This window comes from Oncorhynchus tshawytscha, linkage group LG21, assembly GCF_018296145.1.
Source record: "Oncorhynchus tshawytscha isolate Ot180627B linkage group LG21, Otsh_v2.0, whole genome shotgun sequence".
NCBI lineage: Eukaryota > Metazoa > Chordata > Actinopteri > Salmoniformes > Salmonidae > Oncorhynchus > Oncorhynchus tshawytscha.
In genome coordinates this window covers 30,674,427-30,701,154 of record NC_056449.1, presented here as the reverse complement: position 1 = coordinate 30,701,154, position 26,728 = coordinate 30,674,427, and the positions used below count along the sequence as shown (strand labels likewise).

General features: G+C 41.2%; 1 protein-coding gene across 1 annotated transcript in view; it reads left to right on the top strand.

The window, feature by feature from the left end:
- LOC112229178 (regulating synaptic membrane exocytosis protein 2-like) overlaps positions 1 to 26,728 on the top strand; it is a 141,833-nt gene that overhangs the window by 5,540 nt on the left and 109,565 nt on the right. Inside the window, exons 3-5 of the mRNA XM_042303008.1 lie at positions 7,226 to 7,272; positions 10,127 to 10,236; positions 12,830 to 12,903. Of these exons, the coding sequence (XP_042158942.1) occupies positions 7,226 to 7,272; positions 10,127 to 10,236; positions 12,830 to 12,903 (231 nt within the window). The remainder of the gene's footprint in view (positions 1 to 7,225; positions 7,273 to 10,126; positions 10,237 to 12,829; positions 12,904 to 26,728) is intronic.

Below are 26,728 nucleotides of genomic sequence, written 5' to 3'. Positions count from 1 at the left end.
CCACAGATAACATCCCTGCTTCAGTCCCTCAGCTCCACAGATAACATCCCAGCTTCAGTCCCTCAGGTCCAGAGATAACATCCCAGCTTCAGTCCCTTAGCTCCACAGATAACATCCCTGCTTCAGTCCCTAAGATCCAGAGATAACAACCCAGTTTCAGTATTTCAGCACCAGAGATAACATCCCAGCTTCAGTCCCTCAGCTCCACAGATAACATCCCAGCTTCAGTCACACAACTCCACGGATATCATCCCAGCTTCAGTCCTTCAGCTCCACAGATAACATCCCAGCTTCAGGCCCTCAGCTCCACAGATAGGATCCCAGCTTCAGTCCCTCAGGTCCAGAGATAACATCCCAGCTTCAGTCCCTTAGCTCCACAGATAACATCCCTGCTTCAGTCCCTAAGATCCACAGATAACAACCCAGTTTCAGTCTTTCAGCACCAGAGATAACATCCCAGCTTCAGTCCCTCAGCTCCACAGATAACATCCCAGCTTCAGTCACACAACTCCACGGATATCATCCCAGCTTCAGTCCTTCAGCTCCACAGATAACATCCCAGCTTCAGGCCCTCAGCTCCACAGATAGGATCCCAGCTTCAGTCCCTCAGGTCCAGAGATAACATCCCAGCTTCAGTCCCACAACTCCACGGATATCATCCCAGCTTCAGTCGATCAGCTCCACAGATAATATCCCAGCTTCAGTTCCAAAGCTCCACAGATAACAACCAAGCCTCAGTCCCTCAGCTCCACAGATAACATCCCAGCTTCAATCCCACAGCTCCACGGATAACATTCCACCTTCAGTCTTTCAGCTCCACAGATAAAATCCAAGCTTCAATCCCTCATCTTCACAGATAACATCCCAGATTTAGTCATTCAGATCCACAGAACACATCCCAGCTTCAGTCCCACAGCTCCACAGAAAACATCCCATTTCAGTCCCTCAGCTCCAGAGAAAACATCCCAGCTAAAGTATTTTAGCTCCACAAACAACATCCCAGGTTCAATCCCTCAGCTTAACAGATACATCCCAGCTTCAGTCTTTCCGATCAAGAGATAATATCTCAGTTTCAATCCCTTTGCTCCACAGTTAACATCCCAGCTTCAGTGATTCCGCTCCACAGATAACATCCCAGCTTCAGTCTTTCAGCTCCACAGATAACATCCCTGCTTCAGTCCCTCAGCTCCACAGATAACATCCCAGCTTCAGTCCCTCAGGTCCAGAGATAACATCCCAGCTTCAGTCCCTTAGCTCCACAGATAACATCCCTGCTTCAGTCCCTAAGATCCACAGATAACAACCCAGTTTCAGTATTTCAGCACCAGAGATAACATCCCAGCTTCAGTCCCTCAGCTCCACAGATAACATCCCAGCTTCAGTCACACAACTCCACGGATATCATCCCAGCTTCAGTCCTTCAGCTCCACAGATAACATCCCAGCTTCAGGCCCTCAGCTCCACAGATAGGATCCCAGCTTCAGTCCCTCAGGTCCAGAGATAACATCCCAGCTTCAGTCCCACAACTCCACGGATATCATCCCAGCTTCAGTCGATCAGCTCCACAGATAATATCCCAGCTTCAGTTCCAAAGCTCCACAGATAACAACCAAGCCTCAGTCCATCAGCTCCACAGATAACATCCCAGCTTCAATCCCACAGCTCCACGGATAACATTCCACCTTCAGTCTTTCAGCTCCACAGATAAAATCCAAGCTTCAATCCCTCATCTTCACAGATAACATCCCAGATTTAGTCATTCAGATCCACAGAACACATCCCAGCTTCAGTCCCACAGCTCCACAGAAAACATCCCATTTCAGTCCCTCAGCTCCAGAGAAAACATCCCAGCTAAAGTATTTTAGCTCCACAAACAACATCCCAGGTTCAGTCCCTCAGCTTAACAGATACATCCCAGCTTCAGTCTTTCCGATCAAGAGATAATATCTCAGTTTCAATCCCTTTGCTCCACAGTTAACATCCCAGCTTCAGTGATTCCGCTCCACAGATAACATCCCAGCTTCAGTCTTTCAGCTCCACAGATAACATCCCTGCTTCAGTCCCTCAGCTCCACAGATAACATCCCAGCTTCAGTCCCTCAGGTCCAGAGATAACATCCCAGCTTCAGTCCCTTAGCTCCACAGATAACATCCCTGCTTCAGTCCCTAAGATCCACAGATAACAACCCAGTTTCAGTATTTCAGCACCAGAGATAACATCCCAGCTTCAGTCCCTCAGCTCCACAGATAACATCCCAGCTTCAGTCACACAACTCCACGGATATCATCCCAGCTTCAGTCCTTCAGCTCCACAGTTAACATCCCAGCTTCAGTGATTCCGCTCCACAGATAACATCCCAGCTTCAGTCTTTCAGCTCCACAGATAACATCCCTGCTTCAGTCCCTCAGCTCCACAGATAACATCCCAGCTTCAGTCCCTCAGGTCCAGAGATAACATCCCAGCTTCAGTCCCTTAGCTCCACAGATAACATCCCTGCTTCAGTCCCTAAGATCCACAGATAACAACCCAGTTTCAGTATTTCAGCACCAGAGATAACATCCCAGCTTCAGTCCCTCAGCTCCACAGATAACATCCCAGCTTCAGTCACACAACTCCACGGATATCATCCCAGCTTCAGTCCTTCAGCTCCACAGATAACATCCCAGCTTCAGGCCCTCAGCTCCACAGATAGGATCCCAGCTTCAGTCCCTCAGGTCCAGAGATAACATCCCAGCTTCAGTCCCACAACTCCACGGATATCATCCCAGCTTCAGTCGATCAGCTCCACAGATAATATCCCAGCTTCAGTTCCAAAGCTCCACAGATAACAACCAAGCCTCAGTCCATCAGCTCCACAGATAACATCCCAGCTTCAATCCCACAGCTCCACGGATAACATTCCACCTTCAGTCTTTCAGCTCCACAGATAAAATCCAAGCTTCAATCACTCATCTTCACAGATAACATCCCAGATTTAGTCATTCAGATCCACAGAACACATCCCAGCTTCAGTCCCACAGCTCCACAGAAAACATCCCATTTCAGTCCCTCAGCTCCAGAGAAAACATCCCAGCTAAAGTATTTTAGCTCCACAAACAACATCCCAGGTTCAGTCCCTCAGCTTAACAGATACATCCCAGCTTCAGTCTTTCCGATCAAGAGATAATATCTCAGTTTCAATCCCTTTGCTCCACAGTTAACATCCCAGCTTCAGTGATTCCGCTCCACAGATAACATCCCAGCTTCAGTCTTTCAGCTCCACAGATAACATCCCTGCTTCAGTCCCTCAGCTCCACAGATAACATCCCAGCTTCAGTCCCTCAGGTCCAGAGATAACATCCCAGCTTCAGTCCCTTAGCTCCACAGATAACATCCCTGCTTCAGTCCCTAAGATCCACAGATAACAACCCAGTTTCAGTATTTCAGCACCAGAGATAACATCCCAGCTTCAGTCCCTCAGCTCCACAGATAACATCCCAGCTTCAGTCACACAACTCCACGGATATCATCCCAGCTTCAGTCCTTCAGCTCCACAGATAACATCCCAGCTTCAGGCCCTCAGCTCCACAGATAGGATCCCAGCTTCAGTCCCTCAGGTCCAGAGATAACATCCCAGCTTCAGTCCCTTAGTTCCACAGATAACATCCCTGCTTCAGTCCCTAAGATCCACAGATAACAACCCAGTTTCAGTCTTTCAGCACCAGAGATAACATCCCAGCTTCAGTCCCTCAGCTCCACAGATAACATCCCAGCTTCAGTCACACAACTCCACAGATAACATCCCTGCTTCAGTCCCTCAGCTCCACAGATAACATCTCAGCTTCAGTCTTTCACATCCACAGATAACATCCAGGCTTCAGTCCCACAGCTCCACAGATAACATCCCAACTTCAGTATCTCAGGTCCACAGATAACATCCCTGCTTCATTCCCTAAGATACACAGATAATAACCCAGCTTCAGTCTTTCAGCACCAGAGATAATATCCCCGCTTCAGTCCCTCAGCTCCACAGATAACATCCCAGCTTCAGTCCCACAACTCCACGGATATCATCCCAGCTTCAGTCCCTCAGCTCCACAGATATCATCCCATCTTCAGTCCCTCAGCTCCACAGATAACATCCCAGCTTCAGTCCCACAGCTCCACAGATAACATCCCAGCTTTAGTCCCTCAGCTCCACAGATAACATCCCAGCTTCAATCCCACAGCTCCACGGATAACATCCCAACTTCAGTACCACAACTCCACAGATAACATTCCAGCTTCAGTGTTTGAGCTACACAGACAACATCTCAGCTTCAGTCCCTCAGTTCCACAGATAACATCCCAGCTTCAGTCTTTCAGCTCCACAGATATCATCCCAGCTTCAGTCTTTTAGCTCCACAAACAACATCCCAGGTTCAGTCCCTCAGCTCCACAGATAACATCCCAGCTTCAGTCCCTCAGCTCCACAGATAACATCCCAGCTTCAGTCTTTCAGATCAACAGATAATATCCAGGCTTCAGTCCCTCAGCTCCACGGATAACATCCCAGCTTCAGTCCTTCAGCTCCACAGATAACATCCCAGCTTCAGTCCCACAGCTCCACAGATAACATCCAAGCCTCAGTCCCTCAGCTCCACAGATAACATCCCAGCTTCAATCCCACAGCTCCACGGATAACATTCCAGCTTCAGTCTTTCAACTCCACAGATAAAATCCAAGCTTCAATCCCTCATCTCCACAGAAAACATCCCAGCTTCAGTCCCACAGCTCCACAGAAAACATCCCATTTCAGTGCCTCAGCTCCACAGAAAACATCCCAGCTAAAGTATTTTAGCTCCACAAACAACATCCCAGGTTCAGTCCCTCAGCTTAACAGATACATCCCAGCTTCAGTCTTTCCGATCAAGAGATAACATCTCAGTTTCAATCCCTTTGCTCCACAGATAACATCCCAGCTTCAGTGATTCTCCTCCACAGATAACATCCCAGCTTCAGTCTTTCAGATCAACAGATAACATCCAGGCTTCAGTCCCTCAGCTCCACAGATAACATCCCAGCTTCAGTCCTTCAGCTCCACAGATAACATCCCAGCTTCAGTCCCACAGCTCCACAGATAACATCCCAGCTTCAGTCCCTCAGCTCCACAGATAACATCCCAGCTTCAGTCTTTCAGATCAACAGATAACATCCAGGCTTCAGTCCCTCAGCTCCACAGATAAAAATCCCAGCTTCAGTCCTTCAGCTCCACAGATAACATCCCAGCTTCAGTCCCACAGCTCCACAGATAACATCCCAGCCTCAGTCCCTCAGCTCCACAGGTAACATCCCAGCTTCAATCCCACAGCTCCACGGATAACATTCCAGCTTCAGTCTTTCAGCTCCACAGATAAAATCCAAGCTTCAGTCTTTCAGATCAACAGATAACATCCAGGCTTCAGTCCCTCAGCTCCACAGATAACATCCCAGCTTCAGTCCTTCAGCTCCACAGATAACATCCCAGCTTCAGTCCCACAGCTCCACAGAAAACATCCCATTTCAGTCCCTCAGCTCCACAGAAAACATCCTAGCTTCAGTGATTCAGCTCCACAGATAACATCTCATCTTCAGTCCCTCATCTCCACAGATAACATCCCAGTTTTAGTCGTTCAGCTCCAGAGATGACATTCCAGCTTCAGTCCCTCAGCTCTACAGATAACCTCCCAGCTTCAGTCCCACAGCTCCACAGATAACATCCTAGCTTCAGTCCCTCAGCTCCACAGATAACATTCCAGCTTCAGTCGTTCAGCTCCACAGATAACATCCTAGCATTAATCCCTCTGCTCCACAAATAACATTCCATATTCAGTCCCTCGGGCTTCACAGACAACATCACACCTTCAGTCCCTCAGCTCCAGAAATAACATCCCAGCTTCAGTCCCTCAGCTCCACAGATAACATCCCAGCTTCAGTCTTTCAGCAACAAAGATAAAAACGCAGCTTCAGTCCCTCAGCTCCACAGATAACATCCCAGCTTCAGTCTTTCAGCACCACAGATAACATCCAGCCTTCAGTCCCTCAAATCCACAGATAACATCCCAGCTTCAGTCATTCAGATCCACAGATAACATCCCAGCTTCAGTCCCCCAGCTCCACAGATAACATCCCAGCTTCAGTCCCTCCGCTCCACAGATAACATCCCAGCTTCAGTCTTTCAGATCCACAGATAACATCCCAGCTTCAGACTTTCAGCTCCACAAATAACACCCTAGCTTCAGTCCCTCCGCTCCACAGATACCATTCCTTTTCAGTCCCTCAGCTCCACAGATAACATCCCAGCTTCAGTATTTCAGATCCACAGATAACATCTCAGCTTCAGTCCCTAAGCTCCACAGATAACATCCCAGCTTCAATCTTTCAACACCAGAGATAACATCCCAGCTTCAGTCCCTCAGCTCTACAAATAACATCCAAGCTACAGTCCCTCAGCTCCACATATAACATCCCAGCTTCATTCCCTCAGCTCCACAGATAACAACCAAGCTTTAGTTGCAAAGCTCCACTGATAACATCCCAGCTTCAGTCCCTCAGCCTCAATAATAACCTCCCAGCTTCGGTCCATTAGCGCCACAGGTAACATTTCAGCATCCCTCCCTCTGCTGCAGAGATAACATCACAGCTTCAGTCCATTATATCTACAGATAACATCCCAGCTTCAGTGCCTCAGCTCCACAGATAACATCCCAGCTTCAGTTCCTCAGCTCCACAGATAACATCCCACCTTAAGTCCCTTGTCTCCACAGATAACATCCCAGATTCATTCCATTAGCTCCAGAAATAACATCCCAGCTTCAGTCCCACAGCTCCAAGGATAATATCCCAGCTTCAGTCCCTCCGCTCCACAGATAACATCCCAGCTTCAGTCTTTCAGATCCACGGATAACAACCCAGCTTTAGACTTTCAGCTCCACAAATAACACCCCGGCTTCAGTCCTTTAGCACCACAGGTAACATCCCAGCTTCAGTCCCTCAGCTCCACAGACAACATCCCAGCTTCAGTTCATTAGCTCCACATATGACATCCTAGCTTCAGTCCCTCAGCTCCAAAGATAACATCCAAGCTTCATTAGAACAATTCCCCTCTGGACACTCTGAATAAACATAAATAGGTGACCCATATTTGACTAGAGAGAGGGCATTAACAGTAATGTATCTGTGAAGATGTCTCTTGCTTCATAATGTTGGGGTTCTGTTTATTTCCCAGAGATTCTCCCAGTATCTCAGAGAGCACACATGGACAACTTGAATCAAGTGAGTGGTGACATCATACATTCATTATCATGACATCAACAATGCTTACATCTGGATGTAGTGTAGCTCTTAGCTTTTACTAAATTACACAATGATTCAAATAAATCTGAGGCGATGTGCCCTAGTAGGAAGACCACTTTATGCAGCTCACCCTGCACTATCAAGTCTACTTCTGATAAGCTTCTCAGGAAAGCATTAAAAACAATCAAGCAACCCAGAAAAGTGCTAAAAATAGGCCATTTTAACATATGCAGCCTGAGAAACAAGGTCCATGAAGTCAATAACTTGCTTGTAACAAATAACATGCATATTCTGACTATCTCTGAAACTCACCTAGACCATACCTTTGATGATACAGTGGTAGCAAAACAAAGTTATAACATTTACAGAAAAGACAGAAATGCCAACGGGGGCGGTGTTGCGGTCTATGTAAAGAACCACATTCCTTTAAAGCTTAGAGACAATCTAATGTTAAATAATGTTCTCACGAATACTCCCTCTCTGGTCTCTAGGTCACCAGACTGCTGATTATTACGCACACCTGTCACCATCGTCACACGCACCAGCGCTTATTGACACTCACCTGGACTCCATCTATATATGTCACTCCATTTGGTTCCTTCCCCAGGTGTTATTGTTTCTGTATCTGTTTCATATTGCTGTTTCTTCCCGACTCTCAGCGTACAGCTTTACAAAATAACGCCTCAGTGTTTTTAGTTTTCGTGTTGGAAGTGACGTTGGGTCTGGGTTCCGCTGCCAGAGCAACCAAGGATGCCTCAGCCGGCTCTTTAGGCTTTCATGTCTAAGCCGGTACATCGGGGTGTCAAGACTCGGTTGGCAGGTCAAGCGTCTGTTGCCGAGTCTACCGAGGATGCCTCAGATAGCTTGTCAGGCTTCCATGCCTTAGCTAGCTCGTCAGGTTTTCAAAACTCGGTAGGATCGGCAGACTCCCCAGCTCCCCAGCCACAGCTGGCTTGCCAGGCTCCGGCACTTAAGGCTGCTCGTCAGGTTCCTTTGCCTCTACGGAGACGAATGGTCCGCTCTGATCCCCGGGAACGTCCCTCTGGTCGGCGTCCATCGACTGGAGCCTCGCGTCGGAGAGGGGGTGCTGCTCCTTCTTCGGCACTCTAGATCGCCAGGCTCCCATGCCCCAGCTGGCTCAACAGGTTCCAACGTTTCAGCAGAGGTGGCCGGTCTGCTCCTTATCCCCGGGATCGTCCCTGTTGTCGGCGTCCTGCGGTTGGAGCCGCATTTCAGGAGCTGCTCGTCAGTGAGGGGGTACTGTCACGTATACTCCCTCTCTGTCCTCATCGTCACACACACCAGCGCTTTTTGACACTCACCTGGACTCCATCTATTTATGTCACTCTCTTTGGTTCCTTCCTCAGTCGTTATTGTTTCTGTATATCTTTTTCATGTCGGTGCGCTGTTTGTGTTTCTTCTTTTGTTCATGTTCGTTTATTTATTAAATATATTCACTCCCTGAACTCGCTTCTCGACTCTCAGCGTACACTGTTACAACTGTTGAAGTAATATGGTTACAGGTTCATCTGCTTCACCTAAAGCCTATTCTTTTTTTTGTATTTTCACCCCTTTATCCTCCCCAATTTGTAGTTGCAGTCTTGTGTCATCGCTGCAACTCCCGTAAGGACTTGGGAGAGGTGAAGGTCGAAAGCCATGCGTCCTCCGAAACACAACCCAACCCAACCAAGCCGCACTGCTTCTTGACGCAATGCCCATTTAACCCGGGAGCCAGCCGCACCAATGTGTTGGAGGAAACACCGTACACCTGGCGACCGTGTCAGTGTGCATTGTACCTGCCCCGCAACAGGAGTCGCTAGTGCCCGATGGGTCATCCCTGCCGGCCAAACCCTCCCCTAACCCGGACGACGCTGGGCCAATTGTGCGCCGTCCCATGGGTCTCCCGGTCACTGCCGGCTGCGACAGAGCCTGGACTCAAACCAAGAATCTCTAGTGGCACAGCCTTAGACCACTGTGCAACTCGGGAGGCCCCCTAAAGCCCATTCTTGTGGGAAGCTGCTATAGACCACCAAGTGCTAACAGTCAGTATCTGGATATTATGTGTGAAATGCTTGAAAATGTAGGTGATATCAACAGAGAAGTACATTTTCTGGGTGATTTAAATATTGACTGGCTCTCATCAGTGCCTGCAACCTGGTTCAGGTTGTCAGTCAATCTACCAGGGTAGTTACAAACAGTACAGGAATGAAATCATCAACATGTATTGATCACATCTTTACTAATGCTGCAGAAATTTGCTTTAAAGCAGTATCCAAATCCATAGGATGTAGTGATCACAATATTATAGCCATATCTAGGAAAAAAAGCAGTTCCAAAGACTGGGCCTAATATAGTGTATAAGAGGTCATACATTTTGTAGTGATTCATATGTTGATGTAAATAATATTTGTTTGCCTGTGGTGTGTAATGAGGAGCAATCAGATGAGGCACTTCACACATTTATGAAATGTCTTATTGCAGTTACTAATAAACATGCACCCATTAAGAAAATGACTGTAAAAACTGTTAATACCCCTTGGATTGATGAGGAATTGAAAAATGGTATGGTTGAGTGGGATGAGGCAAAGGTATGGCAAATACGTCTGGCAGCCCAACTGATTGGCAAACATACTGTCAATTAAGAAAACATGTGACTTTGCTAAATAAAAATTAAATAAACTATACTATGAAACAAAGATAAATTATATAGAAATGAAAAAGCCCCTACACACCTGAACCTTTCTGTAAAAATAACACAATGATTGAAAGAAAACAAGCCCCTACACACCTTAACCTTTAAGTGAAAATAACACAGATTTGCTTGTGTCTGCAGGTTCGAGTTTATTTGAATCCCAGAAGATGGGTCGAGCAATATCCGTCACATCTCCCATGAGTCCCGGGATGCTCCGCTACTCCCCACAGTGCCTGTCTGGACACGTCTCAGTAAGTAGCCATGATGTACTGCTGCTCTGTGGCCAATCACTATCACTCACTAAGGGGATTGGTTGGATCTCTTAATTAGTTAATGCTGTTCTCGTTAAGGTTTAAGCTAGTTAATGAGGATGAGGGGCCTTATGGGTGGAGGAACAACAATGTGCTATCTGTCATTTGGCTGATCTAAATCAATAGACACTGTCCTAAGTTTCAAAGATATTTATTTGGTTCCCTTTTCTATAAGTTATTGAGAGAATACAGGGCTGGTTTGGTTCCCATCTACGTATGTTATTGAGAGAATACTGGACTGGTTTGGATCCCATCTTAATTTTTTTATTTCACCTTTATATAACCAGGTAAGCTAGTTGAGAACAAGTTCTCATTTACAACTGCGACCTGGCCAATATAAAGCAAAGCAGTGCGACAGAAACAACAACACAGAGTTACACATGGAATAAACAAGCGTACAGTCAATAACACAATAGGAAAAAAATAAAGTGTACATACAGTGTGTGCAAAGGGCATGAGGAGGTATGGCAATAAATAGGCCATAGTAGAAAAGTAATTACAATGTAGCAGATTAACACTGGAGTGAAAGAAGAACAGACGATGATGAGCAGATGATGGTGTGTAAGTAGTGATACTGGTGTGCAAAAGAGCAGCAAAGTAAATAAAAACAATATGGGGATGAGGTAGGTAGATTGGGTGGGCTATTTACAGATGGACTATTTACAGCTGCATCGATCGGTTAGCTGCTCAGATAGCTGATGTATAAAGTTAGTGAGGGAAATGTAAGTCTCCAGCTTCAGCAATTTTTGTAATTCGTTCCAGTCACTGGCAGCAGAAAACTGGAAGGAAAGGCGGCCAAAGGAGGTGTTGGCTTTGGGGATGACCAGTGAGATATACCTGCTGGACCTGCTGAATGTTTTGAGCAAAGAGTCTGAATACTAATGTAAATGCAATATATATATACATTTTTTTGAAAAACCTGTTTTTGCTTTGTCATTATTGGGTATTGTCTGTAGGTTAATGAGGTTTTATTTTTTTATTTTTTGAATAAGCACATTTTTAATCGCACATTGAAACAAAGCCCTATTGTCTAAGTATGTTTTATTTGACAAGATACTAAACATAAGATAGGATTGATTGTTAGAATTTATTTATATTATTTCATGAATCAAACAGTCCAAACATCAGACTAAAGCCTCAGCTAAACTTCATGTACACACAGATTGAAATCTGAGAAAAACAAAGCATACATGCCGATGACACTGTCTGTCTTAAAGGGTATTAACACAGATTCATTTATCACTCCAAAAAAGCGTTACGAGGTAGTGCACCACAAACATATTTCCAGGGTGTTGATGAATCTTCCTCCCTAAACAGCCTCTTCCAACACCACAGGTAGGCGAAGGGTATCCATCTGCAAAAGTGAAGTTTTGCTTTGATGTCAAATTGACAAATTTTGTTCTTAGCTAGTTACCTACCTTAGCTATTGGGCTAGCTAAGATGCTAGAGAGCCGTGACACAAGCATATTGACATGCATATTGGTATTAAAAAACACCAACGTATTCAGCTAAAAATATGTGTTCAGGCAAATCAGTGGTTGGCTAGCTACCTATCACATGAATTGTGCAAAAATATAATAGCTTATGTTAGCTAGCAAAATGCTAGCCAGTCAGTCAGTGGCATTGACAGATTGAAACTGGTATCAACAAAATGGGTTTCACTCTATCCTATTAAACATGACATTGCGAAATAGGCTTTTAGCTAATAAGATGTTCAAGTTTATTAGGAAGTTTCATTAATAATTAGACACTCACCGGACAATTTTGGTAGGTACTGTAGCTAGCTTTGTTTCCATTTTCCAACGGATGTTTCTAATTCCCTTGATTGGTCGTAAACGGTTACTGTTCTTGGAACTCATGTGTTCACCAGAAACATCTTGTGGTAAATGTTGCTTCCACAGGTTAACCAGAGATTCAAATAGACTCTTGTGCCAGAAAAAAAACTATAGCGAACTGTTTGCCACAAATGGCAATACATATTATTGTTGCCTAAGGTTTGCCACAGATTCACCAATAGTGGCAAACATTTGCAAACTTCAACAACATTTTGTAGCACACCATTTAGCTCGCAGCAAATTTGCCACAAACTTGTGGTAAGTTTGCAGCATAAAAATGTTGTTTTGTAAGGGAGCCTCTCGGTTGTGCAACTAGTGTTTTAAATCTTAGATAATTGTTTCACTTGACCGTATTTTGTTTTGCAAAAAAGGAGCAAAGCATTTTCTTTTGAGTTTTAAATAGTTTCAAAGCATGTTCTTATTAGTTTGAAATCTGAATCAAGTATTTTGAATAGTTTTCCATCACTTATCTTTTGTTTGCAAATAAAACATCAACATCAGTCTTTGAAACCACCACCTGTGTCTAGATGCATGATATGGCTTCCAGACATTGGCTTCTAATAAACTCTTACTAAAATACATATTGGCTACTGCTGTGTTGTATTGCTAGACTGCTATATGCTATGCTTTAATGTTAGACCCTCCCAATACATCAGAGTTCCTCACCTCATAAGAACACAACTCTACTCTCCCTCCAGGTCAAACTGTGGTACGACAAGGTGGGTCACCAGCTCATAGTCACCATCCTGGGAGCTAACTGTCTTATACCATGGTTGTATTACTCTCTGTCTTATACCATGGTTGTATTACTGTCTTATACCATGGTTGTATATTACTGTCTTATACCATGGTTGTTTACTGTCTGTCTTATACCATGGTTGTATTACTGTATGTCTTATACCATGGTTGTGTTACTTTCTGTCTTATACCATGGTTGTATTACTGGATGTCTTATACCATGGTTGTATTACTGTCTGTCTTATACCATGGTTGTATTACTGTCTTATACCATGGTTGTATTACTGTCTGTCTTATACCATGGTTGTATTACTGTCTGTCTTATACCATGGTTGTATTACTGTCTGTCCTATACCATGGTTGTATTACTGTCTGTCTTATACCATGGTTGTATTACTGTCTGTCTTATACCATGGTTGTATTACTGTCTGCCTTATACTATGGTTGTATTACTGTCTTATACCATGGTTGTATTACTGTCTTATACCATGGTTGTATTACTGTCTGTCTTATACCATGGTTGTATTACTGTCTGTCTTATACCATGGTTGTATTACTGTCTGTCTTATACCATGGTTGTATTACTGTCTTATACCATGGTTGTATTACTGTCTGTCTTATACCATGGTTGTATTACTGTCTGTCTTATACCATGGTTGTATTACTGTCTTCTTATACCATGGTTGTATTACTGTCTTATACCATGGTTGTATTACTGTCTTATACCATGGTTGTATTACTGTCTGTCTTATACCATGGTTGTATTACTGTCTTATACCATGGTTGTATTACTGTCTCATACCATGGTTGTATTACTGTCTGTTTTATACCATGGTTGTATTACTGTCTTATACCATGGTTGTATTACTGTCTGTCTTATACCATGGTTGTATTACTGTCTGTCTTATACCATGGTTGTATTACTGTCTGTCTTATACCATGGTTGTATTACTGTCTGTCTTATACCATGGTTGTATTACTGTCTGTCTTATACCATGGTTGTATTACTGTCTGTCTTATACCATGGTTGTATTACTGTCTGTCTTATACCATGGTTGTATTACTGTCTGTCTTATACCATGGTTGTATTACTGTCTGTCTTATACCATGGTTGTATTACTGTCTGTCTTATACCATGGTTGTATTACTGTCTTATACCATGGTTGTATTACTGTCTGTCTTATACCATGGTTGTATTACTGTCTGTCTTATACCATGGTTGTATTACTGTCTGTCTTATACCATGGTTGTATTACTGTCTGTCTTATACCATGGTTGTATTACTGTCTGTCTTATACCATGGTTGTATTACTGTCTGCCTTATACTATGGTTGTATTACTGTCTGTCTGTCTTATACCATGGTTGTACCATTACTGTCTGTCTTATACAATGGTTGTATTCCTGTCTGTCTTATACCATGGTTGTGCTACTGTCTGCCTTATACTATGGTTGTATTACTGTCTTATACCATGGTTGTATTACTGTCTGTCTTATATCATGGTTGTATTACTGTCTGTCTTATACCATGGTTGTATTACTGTCTGTCTTTTACCATGGTTGTATTACTGTCTTATACCATGGTTGTATTACTGTCTTATACCATGGTTGTATTACTGTCTTATATCATGGTTGTATTACTGTCTCATACCATGGTTGTATTACTGTCTGTCTTATACCATGGTTGTATTACTGCCTGGCTTATACCATGGTTGTATTACTGTCTTATACCATGGTTGTATTACTGTCTTATACCATGGTTGTATTACTGTCTTATACCATGGTTGTATTACTGTCTGTCTTATACCATGGTTGTATTACTGTCTGTCTTATACCATGGTTGTATTACTGTCTGTCTTATACCATGGTTGTATTACTGTCTTATACCATGGTTGTTTACTGTCTGTCTTATACCATGGTTGTATTTGTACTGTCTGTATACCATGGTTGTATTACTGTCTGTCTTATACTGTCATGGTTGTATTACTGTCTGTCTTATACCATGGTTGTATTACTGTCTGTCTTATACCATGGTTGTATTATACCATGGTTGTCTGTCTTATACCATGGTTGTATTACTGTCTGTCTTATACCATGGTTGTATTACTGTCTTAAACCATGGTTGTATTACTGTCTGTCTTATACCATGGTTGTATTACTGTCTGTCTTATACCATGGTTGTATTACTGTCTGTCTTATACCATGGTTGTATTACTGTCTGTCTTATACCATGGTTGTATTACTGTCTGTCTTATACCATGGTTGTATTACTGTCTGTCTTATACCATGGTTGTATTACTGTCTGTCTTATACCATGGTTGTATTACTGTCTGTTATACTTTGTATTACTGTATACCATGGTTGTATTACTGTCTGTCTTATACCATGGTTGTATTACTGTCTTCTTATACCATGGTTGTATTACTGTCTGTCTTATACCATGGTTGTATTACTGTCTGTCTTATACCATGGTTGTATTACTGTCTTATACCATGGTTGTATTACTGTCTGTCTTATACCATGGTTGTATTACTGTCTGTCTTATACCATGGTTGTATTAGTCTGTCTTATACCATGGTTGTATTACTGTCTGTCTTATACCATGGTTGTATTACTGTCTGTCTTATACCATGGTTGTATTACTGTCTGTGGTTGTATTACTGTCTGTCTTATACCATGGTTGTATTACTGTCTTTGTATTACTGTCTTATACCATGGTTGTATTACTGTCTGTCTTATACCATGGTTGTATTACTGTCTGTCTTATACCATGGTTGTATTACTGTCTGTCTTATACCATGGTTGTATTACTGTCTGTCTTATACCATGGTTGTATTACTGTCTTATACCATGGTTGTATTACTGTCTGTCTTATACCATGGTTGTATTACTGTCTGTCTTATACCATGGTTGTATTACTGTCTGTCTTATACCATGGTTGTATTACTGTCTGTCTTATACCATGGTTGTATTACTGTCTTATACCATGGTTGTATTACTGTCTGTCTTATACCATGGTTGTATTACTGTCTGTCTTATACCATGGTTGTATTACTGTCTGTCTTATACCATGGTTGTATTACTGTCTTATACCATGGTTGTATTACTGTCTGTCTTATACCATGGTTGTATTACTGTCTGTCTTATACCATGGTTGTATTACTGTCTTATACCATGGTTGTATTACTGTCTGTCTTATACCATGGTTGTATTACTGTCTGTCTTATACTTGTATTACTTATATACCATGGTTGTATTACTGTCTGTCTTATACCATGGTTGTATTACTGTGTCTTATACCATGGTTGTATTACTGTCTGTCTTATACCATGGTTGTATTACTGTCTTATACCATGGTTGTATTACTGTCTGTCTTATACCATGGTTGTATTACTGTCTGTCTTATACCATGGTTGTATTACTGTCTGTCTTATACCATGGTTGTATACCATGGTTGTATTACTGTCTGTCTTATACCATGGTTGTATTACTGTCTTCTTATACCATGGTTGTTATTACTGTCTGTCTTATACCATGGTTGTATTACTGTCTGTCTTATACCATGGTTGTATTACTGTCTGTCTTATACTGGTTGTATTACTATACCATGGTTGTATTACTGTCTGTCTTATACCATGGTTGTATTACTGTCTGTCTTATACCATGGTTGTATTACTGTCCATGGTTGTATTACTTATACCATGGTTGTATTACTGTCTGTCTTATACCATGGTTGTATTACTGTCTGTCTTATACCATGGTTGTATTACTGTCTGTCTTATACCATGGTTGTATTACTGTCTGCCTTATACTGGTTGTATTACTGTCTTATACCATGGTTGTATTACTGTCTTATACCATGTTTATTATGTCTGTCTTATACCATGGTTGTATTACTGTCTGTCTTATACCATGGTTGTATTACTGTCTGTCTTATACCATGGTTGTATTACTGTCTGTCTTATACCATGGTTGTATTACCATGGTTGTATTACTGTCTGTCTTATACCATGGTTGTATTACTGTCTGTCTTATACCATGGTTGTATTACTGTCTGTTGTTTATACCATGGTTGTATTACTGTCTTATACCATGGTTGTATTACTGTCTGTCTTATACCATGGTTGTATTACTGTCTTATACCATGGTTGTATTACTGTCTGTCTTATACTGTCTTATGGTTGTATTACTGTCTGTCTTATACCATGGTTGTATTACTGTCTGTCTTATACCATGGTTGTATTACTGTCTGTCTTCTATACCATGGTTGTATTACTGTCTGTCTTATACCATGGTTGTATTACTGTCTGTCTTATACCATGGTTGTATTACTGTCTGGTTGTATTACTGTCTGTCTTATACCATGGTTGTATTACTGTCTGTCTTATACCATGGTTGTATTACTGTCTGTCTTATACCATGGTTGTATTACTGTCTTATACCATGGTTGTATTACTGTCTTCTTATACCATGGTTGTATTACTGTCTGTCTTATACCATGGTTGTATTACTGTCTGTCTTATATACCATGGTTGTATTACTGTCTGTCTTATACCATGGTTGTATTACTGTCTTCTTATACCATGGTTGTATTACTGTCTGTCTTATACCATGGTTGTATTACTGTCTGTCTTATACCATGGTTGTATTACTGTCTGTCTTATACCATGTCTTATACCATGGTTGTATTACTGTCTGTCTTATACCATGGTTGTATTACTGTCTTATACCATGGTTGTATTACTGTCTTATACCATGGTTGTATTACTGTCTGTCTTATACCATGGTTGTATTACTGTCTGTCTTGGTTTACTGTCTGTCTTATACCATGGTTGTTACTGTCTGTCTTATACCATGGTTGTATTACTGTCTGTCTTATACCATGGTTGTATTACTGTCTGTCTTATACCATGGTTGTATTACTGTCTTATACCATGGTTGTATTACTTCTGTCTTATACCATGGTTGTATTACTGTCTGTCTACCATGGTTGTATTACTGTCTGTCTTATACCATGGTTGTATTACTGTCTGTCTTATACCATGGTTGTATTACTGTCTGTCTTATACCATGGTTGTATTACTGTCTGTCTTATACCATGGTTGTATTATACCATGGTTGTATTACTGTCTGTCTTATACCATGGTTGTATTACTGTCTGTCTTTATACCATGGTTGTATTACTGTCTGTCTTATACCATGGTTGTATTACTGTCTGTCTTATACCATGGTTGTATTACTGTCTGTCTTATACCATGGTTGTATTACTGGGTTGTATTACTGTCTGTCTTATACCATGGTTGTATTACTGTCTTTACTGTCTGTCTTATACCATGGTTGTATACTGTCTTATACCATGGTTGTATTACTGTCTGTCTTATACCATGGTTGTATTACTGTCTGTCTTATACCATGGTTGTATTACTGTCTTATACCATGGTTGTATACCATGGTTGTATTACTCTGTCTGTATACCATGGTTTATATACCATGGTTGTATTACTGTCTGTCTTATACCATGGTTGTATTACTGTCTTCTTATACCATGGGTTGTATTACTGTCTGTTTATACCATGGTTGTATTACTGTCTGTCTTATACCATGGTTGTATTACTGTCTTAAACCATGGTTGTATTACTGTCTGTCTTATACCATGGCTGTAATACTGTCTGTCTTATTCCATGGTTGTGTTACTGTCTGTCTTATACCATGGTTGTATTACTGTCTGTCTTATACCATGGTTTTATTCCTGTCTTTCTGATACCATGGTTGTATTACTGTCTGTCTTATACAATGGTTGTATTCCTGTCTGTCTTATACCATGGTTTTTTTCCTGTCTTTCTGATACCATGGTTGTGCTACTGTCTGCCTTATACTATGGTTGTATTACTGTCTTATACCATGGTTGTATTACTGTCTGTCTTATATCATGGTTGTATTACTGTCTGTCTTATACCATGGTTGTATTACTGTCTTAAACCATGGTTGTATTACTGTCTGTCTTATACCATGGCTGTATTACTGTCTGTCTTATTCCATGGTTGTATTACTGTCTGTCTTATACCATGGTTGTATTACTGTCTGTCTTATACCATGGTTGTATTACTGTCTGTCTTATACCATGGTTGTATTACTGTCTGTCTTATACCATGGTTGTATTATTACTGGTTGTATTACTGTCTTATACCATGGTTGTATTACTGTCTGTCTTATACCATGGTTGTATTACTGTCTGTCTTATACCATGGTTGTATTACTGTCTGTCTTATACCATGGTTGTATTACTTATACCATGGTTGTATTACTGTCTGTCTTATACCATGGTTGTATTACTGTCTGTCTTATACCATGGTTGTATTACTGTCTGTCTTATACCATGGTTGTATTACTGTCTGTCTTATACCATGGTTGTATTACTGTCTGTCTTATACCATGGTTGTATTACTGTCTGTCTTATACCATGGTTGTATTACTGGTTGTATTACTGTCTTATACCATGGTTGTATTACTGTCTGTCTTATACCATGGTTGTATTACTGTACTGTCTTATACTGTCTTATACCATGGTTGTATTACTGTCTTATACCATGGTTGTATTACTGTCTGTCTTATACCATGGTTGTATTACTGTCTGTCTTATACCATGGTTGTATTACTGTCTGTCTTATACCATGGTTGTATTACTGTCTGTCTTATACCATGGTTGTATTACTGTCTGTCTTATACCATGGTTGTATTACTGTCTGTCTTATACCATGGTTGTATTACTGTCTGTCTTATACCATGGTTGTATTACTGTCTGTCTTATACCATGGTTGTATTACTGTCTGTCTTATACCATGGTTTTATTACTGTCTGTCTTATACCATGGTTGTATTACTGTCTGTCCATGGTACCATGGTTGTATTACTGTCTGTCTTATACCATGGTTGTATTACTGTCTGTCTTATACCATGGTTGTATTACTGTCTGTCTTATACCATGGTTGTATTACTGTCTGTCTTATACCATGGTTGTATTACTGTCTGTCTTATACCATGGTTGTATTACTGTCTTATACCATGGTTATACTGTCTGTCTTATGGTTGTATTACTGTCTGTCTTATACCATGGTTGTATTACTGTCTGTCTTATACCATGGTTGTATTACTGTCTGTCTTATACCATGGTTGTATTACTGTCTGTCTTATACCATGGTTGTATTACTGTCTGTCTTATACCATGGTTGTATTACTGTCTGTCTTATACCATGGTTGTATTACTGTTATACCATGGTTGTATTACTGTCTTTATACCATGGTTGTATTACTGTGTCTTATACCATGGTTGTATTACTGTCTTATACCATGGTTGTATTACTGTCTGTCTTATACCATGGTTGTATTACTGTCTGTCTTATACCATGGTTGTATTACTGTCTTATACCATGGTTGTATTACTGTCTGTCTTAAACCATGGTTGTATTACTGTCTTATACCATGGTTGTATTACTGTCTGTCTTATACCATGGTTGTATTACTGTCTGCCTTATACTATGGTTGTATTACTGCCTTATACCATGGTTGTATTACTGTCTGTCTTATACCATGGTTGTATTATTGTCTGTCTTATGCCATGGTTGTATTACTGTCCATGGTTGTATTACTGTCTTATACCATGGTTGTATTACTGTCTGTCTTATACCATGGTTGTATTACCTCTTATACCATGGTTGTATTACTGTCTTCTTATACCATGGTTGTATTACTGTCTGTCTTATACCATGGTTGTATTACTGTCTGTCTTATACCATGGTTGTATTACTGTCTGTCTTATACCATGGTTGTATTACTGTCTGTCTTATACCATGGTTGTATTACTGTCTGTCTTATACCATGGTTGTATTACTGTCTGTCTTATACCATGGTTGTATTACTGTCTGTCTTATACCATGGTTGTATCTGTATACCTGTCTTATACTCCATGGTTGTATTACTGTCTGTCTTATACCATGGTTGTATTACTGTCTTGTCTTATACCATGGTTGTATTACTGTCTGTCTTATACCATGGTTGTATTACTGTCTATACCATGGTTGTATTACTGTCTGTCTTATACCATGGTTGTATTACTGTCTGGTTGTATTATACCTTATGGTTGTATTACTGTCTGTCTTATACCATGGTTGTATTACTGTTACTGTCTGTCTTATACCATGGTTGTATTACTGTCTGTCTTATACCATGGTTGTATTACTGTCTGTCTTATACCATGGTTGTATTACTGTCTGTCTTATACCATGGTTGTATTACTGTCTGTCTTATACCATGGTTGTATTACTGTCTGTCTTATACCATGGTTGTATTACTGTCTTATACCATGGTTGTATTACTGTCTGTCTTATACCATGGTTGTATTACTGTCTGTCTTATACCATGGTTGTATTACTGTCTGTCTTATACCATGGTTGTATTACTGTCTGTCTTATACCATGGTTGTATTACTGTCTGTCTTATACCATGGTTGTATTACTGTCTGTCTTATACCATGGTTGTATTACTGTCTTATACCATGGTTGTATTACTGTCTTATACCATGGTTGTATTACTGTCTCTTATACCATGGTTGTATTACTGTCTGTCTTATACCATGGTTGTATTACTGTCTGTCTTATACCATGGTTGTATTACTGTCTGTCTTATACCATGGTTGTATTACTGTCTGTCTTATACCATGGTTGTATTACTGTCTTATACCATGGTTGTATTACTGTCTGTCTTATACCATGGTTGTATTACTGTCTGTCTTATACCATGGTTGTATTATACCATGGTTGTATTACTGTCTGTCTTCTTATACCATGGTTGTATTACTGTCTGTCTTATACCATGGTTGTATTACTGTCTTATACCATGGTTGTATTACCTGTCTTATACCATGGTTGTATTACTGTCTGTCTTATACCATGGTTGTATTACTGTCTGTCTTATACAATGGTTGTATTCCTGTCTGTCTTATACCATGGTTGTGCTACTGTCTGCCTTATACTATGGTTGTATTACTGTCTGGTTGTATTACTGTCTGTCTTATACCATGGTTGTATTACTGTCTGTCTTATACCATGGTTGTATTACAGTATGTCTTATACTATGGTTGTATTACTGTCTTATACCATGGTTGTATTACTGTCTAAAACCATGGTTGTATTACTGTCTGTCTTATACCATGGTTATATTACTGTCTGTCTCATACCATGGTTGTATTACTGTCTGTCATACCATGGTTGTATTACTCTCTGTCTTATACCATGGTTGTATTACTGTCTGTCTTATACCATGGTTGTATTAATGTCTTATATTATGGTTGTATTACTGCCTGTCTTATAGCATGGTTGTATAACTGTATATCTTATACCATGGTTGTATTACTGTCTGTCTGATACCATGGTTGTATTACTGTCTTATACCATGGTTGTATTACTGTCTGTCTTATACCATGGTTGTATTACTGTCTTATACCATGGTTGTATTACTGTCTTATACCATGGTTGTATTACTGTCTTATACCATGGTTGTATTACTGTCTGTTTTATACAATGGTTGTATTACTGTCTGTCTTATACCATGGTTGTATTACTGTTTAAAACCATGGTTGTATTACTGTCTGTCTTATACCATGGTTATATTACTGTCTGTCTTATACCATGGTTGTATTACTGTCTGTCTTATACCATGGTTGTATTACTGTCTTAAACCATGGTTGTATTACTGTCTGTCTTATACCATGGCTGTATTACTGTCTGTCTTATACCATGGTTGTGTTACTGTCTGTCTTATACCATGGTTGTATTACTGTCTGTCTTATACCATGGTTTTATTACTGTCTTTGTTATACCTTCGTTGTATTACTGTCTGTCTTATACTATGGTTGTATTACTGTCTGTCTTATACCATGGTTGTATTACTGTCTGCCTTATACTATGGTTGTATTACTGTCTGTCTTATATCATGGTTGTATTACTGTCTGTCTTATACCATGGTTGTATTACTGTCTTTTACCATTGTTGTATTACTGTCTCATACCGTGGTTGTATTACTGTCTGTTTTACACCATGGTTTTATTACTGTCTTATGCCATGGTTGTATTACTGTCTTATACCATGGTTGTATTACTGTCTGTCTTATACCATGGTTGTATTACTGTCTGTCTTATACCATGGTTGTATTACTGTCTTATACCATGGTTGTATTACTGTCTAAAACCATGGTTGTATTACTGTCTGTCTTATACCATGGTTATATTACTGTCTGTCTTATACCATGGTTGTATTACTGTCTGTCTTATACCATGGTTGTATTACTGTCTGTCTTATACCATGGTTGTATTACTGTCTGTCTTATACCATGGTTGTATTACTGTCTGTCTTATACCATGGTTGTATTACTGTCTGTCTTATACCATGGTTGCATTACTGTCTGTCTTATACCATGGTTGATTATTGTCTGTCTTATACTGTGGATGTATTACTGTCTTATACCATGGTTGTATTACTGTCTGTCTTATACCATGGTTGTATTACTGTCTTATACCATGGTTGTATTACTGTCTGTCTTATATCATGGTTGTATTACTGTCTGTCTTATACCATGGTTGTATTACTGTCTGTCTTATACCATGGTTGTATTACTGTCTGTCTTATACCATGGTTGTATTACTGTCTGTCTTATATCATGGTTGTATTACTGTCTGTCTTATACCATGGTTGTATTACTGTCTGTCTTATACCATGGTTGTATTACTGTCTGCCTTATACTATGGTTGTATTACTGTCTTATACCATGGTTGTATTACTGTCTGTCTTATACAATGGTTGTATTACTGTCTGTCTTATACCATGGTTGTACTACTGTCTGCCTTATACTATGGTTGTATTACTGTCTTATACCATGGTTGTATTACTGTCTGTCTTATATCATGGTTGTATTACTGTCTGTCTTATACCGTGGTTGTATTACTGTCTGTTTTACACCATGGTTTTATTACTGTCTTATGCCATGGTTGTATTACTGTTTTATATCATGGTTGTATTACTGTCTGTCTTATACCATGGTTGTATTACTGTCTGTCTTATACCATGGTTGTATTACAGTATGTCTTATACTATGGTTGTATTACTGTCTTATACCATGGTTGTATTACTGTCTAAAACCATGGTTGTATTACTGTGTGTCTTATACCATGGTTATATTACTGTCTGTCTGTCTCATACCATGGTTGTATTACTGTCTGTTTAATACCATGGTTGTATTACTGTCTGTCTTATACCATGGTTGTATTACTGTCTGTCTTGTACCATGGTTGTCAAATCAAATCAAATCATATCAAATTTAATTGTCACATACACATGGTTAGCAGATGTTAATGCGAGTGTAGCGAAATGCTTGTGCTTCTAGTTCCGACAATGCAGTAATAACCAACGAGTAATCTAACCTAACAATTCCAAAACTACTACCTTTTTCACACAAGTGTAAAGGGATAAAGAATAAAGAGTACGTACATAAAGATATATGAATGAGTGATGGTACAGAGCAGCATAGGCAAGATACAGTAGATGGTATCGAGTACAGTATATACATATGAGATGAGTATGTAAACAAAGTGGCATAGTTTAATGCGGCTTGTGATACATGTATTACATAAAGATGCAGTAGATGATATAGAGTACAGTATATACGTATACATGTGAGATGAATAATATAGGGTATGTAAACATTATATTAAGTAGCATTGTTTAAAGTGGCTAGTGATATATTTTACATCAATTCCCATCAATTCCCATTATTAAAGTGGCTGGAGTTGAGTCAGTGTGTTGGCAGCAGCCACTCAATATTAGTGGTGGCTGTTTAACAGTCTGATGGCCTTGAGATAGAAGCTGTTTTTCAGTCTCTCGGTCCCAGCTTTGATGCACCTGTACTGATGCACGCCTTCTGGATGATAGCGGGGTGAACAGGCAGTGGCTCGGGTGGTTGTTGTCCTTGATGATCTTTATGGCCTTCCTGTGACATCGGGTGGTGTAGGTGTCCTGGAGGGCAGGTAGTTTGCCCCTGGTGATGCGTTGTGCAGACCTCACTACCCTCTGGAGAGCCTTACGGTTGTGGGCGGAGCAGTTGCCGTACCAGGTGGTGATACAGCCCGACAGGATGCTCTCGATTGTGCATCCGTAGAAGTTTGTGAGTGCTTTTGGTGACAAGCCGAATTTCTTCAGCCTCCTGAGTTTGAAGAGGCGCTGCTGCGCCTTCTTCACGATGCTGTCTGTGTGGGTGGACCAATTCAGTTTGTCTGTGATGTGTACGCCGAGGAACTTAAAACTTACTACCCTCTCCACTACTGTCCCATCGATGTGGATAGGGGGTGTTCCCTCTGCTGTTTCCTGAAGTCCACAATTATCTCCTTAGTTTTGTTGACGTTGAGTGTGAGTTTATTTTCCTGACACCACACTCCGAGGGCCCTCACCTCCTCCCTGTAGGCCGTCTCGTCGTTGTTGGTAATCAAGCCTGCCACTGTTGTGTCGTCCGCAAACTTGATGAGTGAGTTGGAGGCGTGCGTGGCCACACAGTCGTGGGTGAACAGGGAGCACAGGAGAGGGCTCAGAACGCACCCTTGTGGGGCCCCAGTGTTGAGGATCAGCGGGGTGGAGATGTTGTTACCTACCCTCACCACCTGGGGGCGGCCCGTCAGGAAGTCCAGTACCCAGTTGCACAGGGCGGGGTCGAGACCCAGGGTCTCGAGCTTGATGACGAGTTTGGAGGGTACTATGGTGTTAAATGCTGAGCTGTAGTCGATGAACAGCATTCTCACATAGGTATTCCTCTTGTCCAGATGGGTTAGGGCAGTGTGCAGTGTGGTTGAGGTTGCATCGTCTGTGGACCTATTTGGGCGGTAAGCAAATTGGAGTGGGTCTAGGGTGTCAGGTAGGGTGGAGGTGATATGGTCCTTGACTAGTCTCTCAAAGCACTTCATGATGACGGAAGTGAGTGCTACGAGCGGTAGTCGTATAGCTCAGTTAGCTTAGCTTTCTTGGGAACAGGAACAATGGTGGCCCTCTTGAAGCATGTGGGAACAGCAGACTGGGATAAGGATTGATTGAATATGTCCGTAAACACACCAGCCAGCTGGTCTGCGCATGCTCTGAGGGCGCGGCTGGGGATGCCGTCTGGGCCTGCAGCCTTGCGAGGGTTAACATGTTTAAATGTTTTACTCACCTTGGCTGCAGTGAAGAAGAATCCGCATGTTTTGGTTGCGGGCCGTGTCACTGGCACTGTATTGAACTCAAAGCGGGCAAAAAAGTTATTTAGTCTGCCTGGGAGCAAGACATCCTGGTCCGTGACTGGGCTTGTTTTCTTTTTGTAATCCGTGATTGACTGTAGACGATTCTACTTTGTCTCTATACTGACGCTTAGCTTGTTTGATTGCCTTGCGGAGGTAATAGCTACACTGTTTGTATTCGGTCATGTTTCCGGTCACCTTTCCCTGATTAAAAGCAGTGGTTCGCGCTATGGGAACGACATCTTCAACGCACGTTCTAATGAACTCGCTCACCGAATCAGCGTATTCGTCAATGTTGTTGTTTGACGCAATACGAAACATATCCCAGTCCACGTGATGGAAGCAGGTTGTATTACTGTCTGTCTTATACCATGGTGGTATTACTGTCTTATACCATGGTTGTATTACTGTCTTATACCATGGTTGTATTACTGCCTGTCTTATACCATGGTTGTATTACTGTCTTATACCATGGTTGTAGTACTGTCTGTCTTATACCATGGTTTATTACTGTCTTATACCATGGTTGTATTACTGTCCTAAACCATTTATGCAT